General features: G+C 39.7%; 1 protein-coding gene across 1 annotated transcript; it reads right to left on the reverse strand.

Moving 5' to 3' along the window:
- Positions 1-873: 873 nt before the first annotated feature.
- LOC145428777 (uncharacterized) lies at positions 874-7,635 on the reverse strand. Its single transcript, XM_080301517.1, has 5 exons — positions 7,584-7,635; positions 2,341-2,564; positions 2,018-2,165; positions 1,803-1,912; positions 874-1,569 (listed from the first exon to the last, which is right to left on the reverse strand). Exons 1-5 carry the CDS (start codon positions 7,633-7,635, stop codon positions 1,261-1,263), a joined length of 843 nt encoding a protein of 280 aa, XP_080157643.1. The 3' UTR covers positions 874-1,260.
- Positions 7,636-10,052: the final 2,417 nt, after the last annotated feature.

Here is a 10,052-nt window from a genome sequence, read left to right on the forward strand (position 1 = left end):
CTGGCTTTTTCAGTCATTTGAAACAGATGGGTTACAACAGCAGAAGACCGCACCTGGTGCCACTCGTAAGGCTACAGTTCATAAAAGGCTCACCAAGATTTGATAATAGTTGAAAGTTGGATAGTAGGCAGAATTTGGTGTAAACAACATAAAAGCGTGGATCCAGCCTGCCTTGTAGACAGTTCACACTGTTGGTGGTGGTGTGATGGTGTGGGGGATATTGTTGCTGACCATCTCCCTTTCTTGATGACCAATCTCCCAATGATAAACTGTGGTCATACAGTACATGTACGAGTAAAAAAAAAAGGTATTTAGAACAATACAAAAACACTGTATTACACTGCAAAAACAGCTATACTTGAAACAAGCCAAATATTCTTAAATCTGACAAAATTTTCTTGTTTTGAGCAAAGAAATCTGCCAATGGGGTAAGCAAAAGTTGCTTGACTAGAATTCTTAAAACTAGCAAATTAATCTAACTGCCATATGCCTTTTAACTAGACAAAATTGTCTAAAATGTATGCTTATTTGAAGAAAATATGACTTATTATAAGTAAAAGATACTTTGATATTTAGAAAATCTGTACCTAAACTGAGTATTATGCTTTCTTGAACAAGCTGTTTTCAAGAATTATTTGCTTACTTTAAGATTCGACACCTTAATTTAGATTTTTCACATAAAAAAAACACCTTACTATAGGACAAATTTTCTTAAAACTGAATTGTTTCTTTCTTGATTGAGCTAACTATAAGAATTATGTTTCGACTCTGAGAACAATAATCAGCAAAAATTCCTGAGAATAAGACACCATCTCTTCAAAAAGCTACTAAAAATAAGGGAATTCATCTTAAATTAAGACAGCAAAAGCACTCTTAGATTTTGCGCTTTTATTGACACAGCAATGGGTCAGTAACTCACTGAGGTCTGTTCCAGGAGAATCATGCCTAAAATTATACATTTCAGCAGGGTACTGTGTAACATGGCCAATATAAGAAGTGCATATTCCAGATACTCTTAACATGAATAATAACAGTATAACACACTCATGGCTGGTATCAAAAATAAATTTTGCTGAAGCTTAAAACAATCACTATTTCAAATCCTATATTACATAACATTTTAGAAGAACAAGTTCAACGACCACACAAACAAACATGTGTTTTACATTTGAACAACTTTTCTAGAGAGAAAAAAAACAACCTCACTGACCAACACTGAGTCTGATAAACAAGGCAGATGGAGTCTGTCATCTGAGAGACTCACTCAATGAATGACTTCCACTCACCAAGCGCCTTCCTGTAAGAGGGGGTTGAATCTCGGTCATGGATGGAGTCTTTGAGTATTTCAGTTTGCAAGACAGACAGCAGCGTGGAAATGCACTTTGGATATGTGAGGTGGAGGGCATAGTAATATGCCATCAGATAGAGCAGTCCCTCATTAAGATCCTTCCGGTCAAAAGTGCTCACTGGTGTGGTTCCAACAGCTATCATGCAGTTGCCTTCAGAGACAAGCAGAACTGGACAAGCCAGGGGTCGCTGATGCAGGTAGCCTTCAGGGTCTTCTGAAGTCTACATGACAGAAAAAAAGAGGATTAGAACAAGACCGTAAGAAATACAATTTTTGAGTTGCATTACAGTTTAAAATAGATCAACTTTTTTTTGTAGGTTTTATTAACATCAACATGTTATGGGGATCTGAACTTTAAGAATATTTGACTGACTCCACAGTAAAATATATAAAATGAAAACATGAGTAACTGCAAAATTCAACAATATATACACATAGAATATTGCAGCCTTACCTTTAGGACATGGAAAAAAGCCTCACTACAGATGCCCAGCTTCTTAGGTGGTACTGTGCTGGAAGGGAAAAGCACGGGAAGGGCTCTGAACACAGCTGCTGCATGTTCCACTGGTTTGAAAAAAGAAAAATAAGACAGGGCAACACCATTAAGCATTGCAAATAATGTAATCTGCAAAGCATAAATGTAGACAAATCAAGATACTGTAGCATTACCTCCATCCAAAGTTTTTGGCGGCTTCATAACTTTCTTCATGACACCATAAAACTGCACCTTCGAGTAGAAGATTTCCCATCTATCCTTCATCTCAGAAATGTATTTCAAGTTGGATGGTTGAATAATTCTCCGCAGCTCATCAAGGACCTGAAAAATACAGACAGAAACCCAACTGAGATAGATCTGTCTAGCTCTGTATCTGGTCTTGACAATAAGTGATAACAATTTAAACATGAGGGCCAGTATTTAAGAAATTTGAAAATCATATCAAAATGTCCCCAAAGGAATAACAGGATGGCTAAAAGAAATAAGTGCTGCTTACATGGTCCAGTTCTCTGAAACAAGGATATGCCTCTAGTATCTTCACTGCTCTGTCCTGCTCCTTTATAGCATCAGAGTTAATGAATTGTCTTCTAGACTCAAACTCCAGGTTCAGCAGTTGGGTAACAGCAGCTTTGTTCGGTTTTTTGGTCTTGTATATTTCTTGAAGTGTCTTGTAGTGTCTTGCCTGGGTTTTTTGGCTGTCAAAGAAGTTAGCTGAACCAGCTAAACACACAGAGCAGAGGTGTGTAAATCATTTATTGCCACAGTAAGGCTTTATATATCTGTTATTGGTGCAAAACAATAATACAAAAATACCAAAATATTTCTGTAAATTAGATCAACAAATTAACTAACCACCTATCTTAAAATTGTTCATTAATCCTGTGAAGTTGTCACTATTAAATGGAACACAAAGATTCCAAGATAAACAGTGAAGTAGTTGTGTTCCATTGTTAGCAGAATTTTTAACAAAAAAACAAAAAGTATCGTCCAAACCACATTTACACTCAGGCTGTAATAAGAGGGTGCATTATATTATACTTACATTCTTCATCACTGCCATCCTGGTGGTGCCCATCGATCTAACTGGTGATTTATCTAGAATAATAGTTGATGCACTGGACTCCCCACTGCTGTCACTTTTTGCAACGCTTTCATTCCCATCCTTTCTTGGCTTCTTCGCAGGAGGTTTTTTGCCCTTCCTTGGACTTTTGACATTGGAGAGTCTCTTCATTAGCTTTTTAGCAACATGCTCCTAACAGGTACAAACGGTAAAAATTAAAAGATGATAAGATACATCACTCATGATTAACACAGAGTGGTATTGAGCAAATGCTACTTACCCACTCACATAAACAAGGGTTTTTTTACTTTCTTGAAAATCGTTTTTTGCAGTGTATACATGAGAATAAACCTTGAATTATAAAATGTACCAAACCCAAGACACTATGTTCTATTTTTCTCAAACCTCACTTATAAAAGTTAGTTCTAAAATAGTTTGTTATACAACGGTTCAGTTATAAATATAATATACAATTTTATTTAATCTATAATTAAAAAAAGCATTGTGGTTATTAGGGACATGCAATCATTTTCAGCTGCCCATTCAAACAAATTTCCCTTTATTCCGTTAATATTTTTAGAAAGACAATTTCCGCCCTGTAGAAGGGCATCACATATATTATGCAGGATGCCGCAGAATAGTACATTGCCTTTCATCTTTTATCTTTGCAACCCAATTTGATTATTCACCTTATTCTTTTCCAGGAAGTCAGACTTTTCACCGTGTACACTGATGAAAATGTTTTGTGCGAAAAAAAACAAACCGTTGTTGTTCATCTGTTCTGACTGATTGTATCTCAATTAGAGCTTCAGACAGAGATGCATTTTTGTTCAAGGTGGTCAAGCTGATGATGTAATTCCATCATGGAATCTAACACTGAAAGCTTTCCAGAGCAGCCTTCACACTCTAGTTGCACCACAAGAAGTGTCAAGTCTTTGAGAGTTCTCACATCATTTGAACCTGCCAGCTGCTGACAGTTCAGACTATAAATGAATTTGTATTTCTGCACACAAAATCTCACACCTTTCTGGTGTAAAGAGAGACTTGAAAATGAAATGCATAAAGGGATTGATCCGATATCAGATATCTGAAAATATCAAATTTTCTTGCGCACTAATGACATAACAATGCCACAAAAATGCCCTAAAAAAGTCATGGTGTTTGTAATTTGAACTTAACAGCTGTCGCCAACAGTAAGCACAGAAAACCACAGAAAACCATGGACTTAAAAAGACAGGATGCAGACAGCAAAGACCAGCTCGAAAGGACAGAGTCAGAGAATTTGGAATCAAGTGGCCTGAAGTGAAAATAGTGAGCAGGGGCCTGTGCTTCGTACCGCGCTAAGTGAGTTAGCTGGATGAGATTGTTGACGATTTCGCGTGATCCTGGATCGTTCGGTTCCCCGAAGCCCATCCGGGACTTGCTGTCATAGCAACAGAGCCGTAAGCGTAAACCTGCTGGGGAGCAGGTTTACTTTATGTAAACAGGATTAGATCGCGGCCACGCAGGTATGCCCGCGTCATTCATACAAAAGCAACAGCGATATTCCACCACTGTTTCACCATAAATAAATAACATCACTGTAACTAAAGATAATGCAGCACTTGATCCTTTTATTGATTTCACACAGATACATACAGGTCATTCCCTAAAAAAGGGAAATGTACTATTAACATTCTATTACATGTATGTGATTATTACAGATGTAATTCATATTTCAGAGTAGTAATTGTAAATTACTTCGTGTAATCAAGATGAGAGACCACGGCTATAAAAGCGAAGGTGGATTTGGGAAGTCTGTCGCAGTCATATCCTGTCCGTTTATGCGAGCCACCCATTGCGGAAGGTGCAAGATTGATAAGGAGAGTCCTCAGAATTCAGCGTACATTGCGGGACAGACAGGATCCTTTAGCTCAGCGCGACAGTGTGCTCATAGAGAGATATCGATTTTCCCGTGAGGGTATTATTCACTTAACCAACTTGTTGACGAGGGGGTGCAGGACCACCACCTGTCTTTTTTTTGCTCTGCCCTTTTCTTGGTTGCTGTTATAAACAAACAGAGTATTCCAGGGTCTCTTTCCAAGAGACTAAAAGCAATATAAGTGATAAATATTACCATTCTGTAGAATATTCTTATATTTCACTTTTACTTGTTCCCATGTTCTAGTGGGTCCTGTTGTGGCTCTAATGTGAAAGGGGATATAATATAACATATTATAATATAATATAATGTAATATAATATTGGATAATATGGTGTGATATGATAAATCTACCCTACCGCCTACTGGTGTTGGCCAGAGGGGCCGATGGCGCAATATGGCAGCCTGGCTTCTGTCAGTCTGCCCCAGGGCAGCTGTGGCTACAACCGTAGCTGCTTCCACCAGTGTGTGAATGTGAGAGTGACTGAATAGTGGCATTGTAAAGCGCTTTGGGTGCCTTGAAAAGCGCTATATCAATCCACTCCATTATTATTGTTATTATTAAATTACTTACGAGTTTGATTTGTCAGCAACTTTCTGCCAGCCCTCTCTCCTTGCTTTTGCAGCCTTTGCAGTGTTCCCTTGCGTTTTAATTAAACTCTGAAACTCCTGAAATCCCTCACTCAAGAGTTCTTGCTCTGCTGCCGAAAAATACCGAGCGCGCTCCTTCGACATTTTCGCCGACCAATCAGCGGGTTGCCGATCAATGTTTCTACTATCGATGCGTAGCCCCTGTTGGGCCACCCAGTGATCTCACATTACTTCATCCAGCTATACTAATCGTCAACAACAGGTGTGTTCGGGGAACCGGAATAGCGAGCTCAGAGTTAGCGCGATGATTTGGTCTTGGATGTTTCATTTGATCTTGGATGTAGTAAGCGACGTACGAAGCACAGGGCCCAGGCGTTTAGAGTTAACTGAGGAGCAGATTCCAGGGTAAACAGAGCCTTGTTTTCAGGTGAGTTGACTTGGAGAGACAGGTCTGACCGACAGACACGAGAGATTCAGAACACAAGGGAGAGCCAGAGCATGAAACCCTCTGAAAGTGCTACCACTATTACTGCTGTAATGTTCTGCTGGTGAGTGGGTGGATGAGCCGGTCCTGAAAAACAGCAGGTGAGCGATTAGATGATGAGGAGCAGATGTGTCAGTCGGTAATGCAGCAGAGCTGGTAAATGGGTTAGGACCCTCAGAGGACCTCACAATCTATCCACTCACACAGTGGATAGATTGTGGATACAGAGAAAGAAAGAAATATATTTTAGTAAGAATTTAAAATACAGCCTGCAACTAAATTCCACTGTATTTAAATGAAATTCTAATGCATTTTCTTTGAAATTATGATGCAATTATATTTACCTACAAATTCTTAAAGCTGTGAACACTGGAATAAGTTTTTTTTTGTTTTTTACAGAAAAACAAAGGAATAATTGTAATATAAGTAAATTTAATCTGTAACTAAGTAATGATTAAGTCATTTTAAGTATTGCATAACTTCAGGTATTTTACAGGAATGGAGGCACACAGTACTTCAAATTACTTATACAGAATAATTTGTAATAATTTGTACATATTGCACAACTTAATGTGTTTTACAAGAAAGAAGAAATAATTAAACAGAGCAGAAATAATTGTAAGTAGTGCCTAGCTTCTGTGTGTTTTACAGGAAAGGCGATAGAGATGATACTGTAAGTAGTTTTAAATAAACAATTTTAGGTACTGTGTAAATTCTTGGTAATTTAGTGAGAAAACAAACGATATTTACTTACTCCGCACATGCGCTGTATACTCCTGAGAGCACAGGCCGTATTATAGAGTGCATTCATCTTCCCTAGTAAAATGTGTCGCTAAATATCATGTCATTGGTGTCAAACACGTTAAAATTCCATTTAATTACAGAGGAATTGCATCCAAATGTGCTACCAAATGTTTTATTATATTCCCAGAATATTTCCTACTTGATTGCTTTGATCATTTTCTTAATTTCAGTATGGGATTTTTTTTTTTTTTTTTTGGAAATATCACCTAAATATCTCATTATTGAATCAAGGCAGATGAGCTCTCTCTCTCGTTGTATATATAACTGGGCTCATACTGTACCTGGCCAAGTACCACTGAGGAGCTGTGAGATCAGTGTGAGTTGTGAGTCATCAGGATTGACACTGGCTATCGGCCAAGGATCGCACGTCCTTGTTTCTCACACAGCTCTGTGTGTAACACTGACAGAAAAAGTCAAAGACAGCTAAATGTGTACATGTCTACAGGGGAACAGCTGACTGACTGTCCTGATTCTCCGACGGAAGCTGCAGCCTCCGTGGCAGATGTGCCAGTCGGGCAGGCAGGATATGAATATAGACAGCTGAAGTTTTACAAAGAGGAAGTTGTGACAGTTCGCTATATTTTTGTGTCTGCGCTTAAAGGTACAATTGCACTTTACGATTTTTTGGTTTAAAATGGAACGAAGTGGAACGGCGCTATATCTTTTATGACAGATGTCCCAGGATCTGACATGGCAGCATATGACAATCCCACACAAACACAAACGTGCACACACACGCACTTCTGTCTGCTGCTAAGGTGATGTGACACTTGTAAACATATCAAACCAAAGCCTTCAATCTGTCACTCTGCTTATTGTGTGGAAAATGTGCTCAGAAAGCAAACAGTTGTTTGACAAAGCTAAATATAAGCAGCCGCACCTGTAATGTTGACGTTAGTGTCATTCATTGGAAGCGGCGGCGTTCTCTGCATGGTCGCAGTTCAATAGAAAGAAGCTAAAACGTGATCAGAGAAAGCGTGCTGTATGTTTAATAGATTAATTTATATATTTGTAGATGGAGTCATCTATGAAGCCACAGAGAATTTTTACCCCAGTATCCCGCAGGTAAAGGCAGCATTATAGACTCATGTAGATATTTTCAGAGAAAGAAGTGAAAGTCCACGGAGACTACCCACTCACTTCAAACAACTATGTCTGTGAATATGCAAGTCAAACAAAAGACTGGGAAAATAAAAATCCATCCATCTTCTTCTGCTTATCCGGGGCCAGATCACTGGGGCAGCAGCCTAAGTAGAGAAGCCACCTCCTCCAGTTTGTCCAGGGGAACACCGAGGCATTCCCAGGCCAGCTGCGAGATATAATCTCTCCAGCCTGCCCCAGGGCCTCTTCCTGACAGGATGTGCTGGGAACACCTCACCCAGGAGACGCCCAGGAAGCATCTTTGTCAGATGCCCAAAACCACCTCAACTGGCTCCTTTCGATGTGGAGGAGTAGCGGCTCTACTCTGAGCCCCTCTTAGATGGCTGAACCTCTCACCCTATCTCTAAGGGAGAGGCCAGCCACCCTTCGGGGGAAGCTCATTTTTGCTGCTTGTATCCGCGATCTTGTTCTTTTGGTCACTACCCACAGCTCGTGACCATAGGTGAGGGTAGGGGCGTAGATCGACTGGTAAATTGTGAGTCATCATGATTGCTTCGCTTTTACACTCTCTTCTCTCTCTTCACCACGATAGACCGGTACAGCGTCAGATCACTGCAGCTGCAGCACCAATTCCTCGAAAATAAAAATGAAGCAACAAAAAGAAGAAGATTTATTAAAAGTATAATTTGTTTTTTTGTAAATATATCACCATTACTAGTTATTTTATAAAGGCTCATTTTTTAAATAAGATAAAGTTCCAAAACATGGTCCATTATTCTGATTTATTTTTGAAAATGTCCCCTTCAAGGTCACCTCACTGTGCACCTCTGGACCACGTCCTGTATGACCAGTGAAAGTGCTGTTATAAGCACTTGTGTGTCCACACCACAGATTGTAAAATTCTGGATGGAAATGGAAAAAACTCCTTGCAACTGCTAATGAGATCCAGATTTCCAGCTACAAGCAGACACCACGCAGAGGTTTTCAGCACAAAAGGCCACAAGGCACTTGTGATTGTGATATCCTTGTGATTGTCCACTCCACTTGAATGTTCTCACATGTGTGTGAAAACAGCCACTCTGAAAGCGCTACAGCTCGAGGAGGCTACTTTGAGAGGGAGATCGGCCAAACCGTAATTAGTTGTCAGCCTTTTTTTTTTTTTTACCATTGGAGGCAATGCATTTGCTGAGTTTTTGCACCAGTGTGTAGTCCTGGTAGAAAATGTAACCAGGATTAAAAAAATAAAGAAAACTGCCCATATTAAAAAATGTGAATGACAGACTTAAACAAAGGAGCACTGCAATGAGCAGCTGATGCTAAGCTTTGTCCTGGCACTTGGTGGCACGCTTTGGTGTTGTTTCAGCTTCTCAACTTGTACGAGCAACCGTACCCGTCCTTTAGGAGTCGACTGCAGCAAAGCATGCTTCAAGCATGAATGGTTATGGTTACAACTGCAGCCAAACTCAAATGTGCACAATAATCCTTAGTAAAATCATTTTCTTTTTGTTGATACCAAGAAAAATAAAATATCACCAGACTTAATCATAAGTGTTATTATGTCTGTGAGTGGACTGTGTTTTATTGTTGTGTTTACAGTCCAGTATTAGACAGGAGGTGTTCCTGACTCCTTTTTTCCCCACCTGTTCTGAACTAGCAGATCACATAGGCAGGATGATTAAAGACCCAACCTGCCATTTACTCCTCCCAGACTCTGCATTTTACCTACTGCAGGGCAAGGCTATCACCTTTAATACACTTCCTTCCCTCTGGATGAGAATCTGACATCCTGCCTTTTTGTCAATGTCACTTTAATGGCTCTCGTCCCATTCGTCAGGCTGCCTTCGTCCCATGTACTACTCCTCTGAGTACACCATCTGCCAACGGTTTCTCCCTGCATACCCTCATATCTGGCATCTCCTTTAGAAAGAGCCCACTGAGTTTTATTCACGTTTCACTGCAGGAAGGTGCACTTCAAGTATTACTTCGGGGGTAAGTGATGCACTGATGATGACATCTCAGTCCTGAATTCATCTCTTGCTAACAGGACTCCAGGACAACTGAGCACATTGACCACAAGATACAAGTTCTAGCAAAAAAGAAGAGCATGTGAGGCAAAGGCAAACATACTTGTCTCAACCAAGCAATCACAATATTAGTCCTTCAGATCCACGCATATAACCTCGTCTTTGTGTCTCTGTTAATTTATTGGATTTTAGTGCGACTCTTTCAGAGGGCATCAATCAATAAA

This window comes from Astatotilapia calliptera, chromosome 5 (genome assembly GCF_964374335.1).
Source record: "Astatotilapia calliptera chromosome 5, fAstCal68.1, whole genome shotgun sequence".
NCBI lineage: Eukaryota > Metazoa > Chordata > Actinopteri > Cichliformes > Cichlidae > Astatotilapia > Astatotilapia calliptera.

Bases quoted from the DNA above. Each gene is read 5' to 3' on its own strand.
- LOC145428777 (XM_080301517.1), bottom strand. From the start codon at position 7,635: ATGCAGAGAACGCCGCCGCTTCCAATGAATGACACTAACGTCAACATT. The intron at 2,565-7,583 runs GTGCGGCTGCTT...CTGTGTGTTTAG, and splicing joins CACTAACGTCAACATTACAG to CTGGTTCAGCTAACTTCTTT. The intron at 1,913-2,017 runs GTAATGCTACAG...TTTTCAAACCAG, and splicing joins GCCAAAAACTTTGGATGGAG to TGGAACATGCAGCAGCTGTG.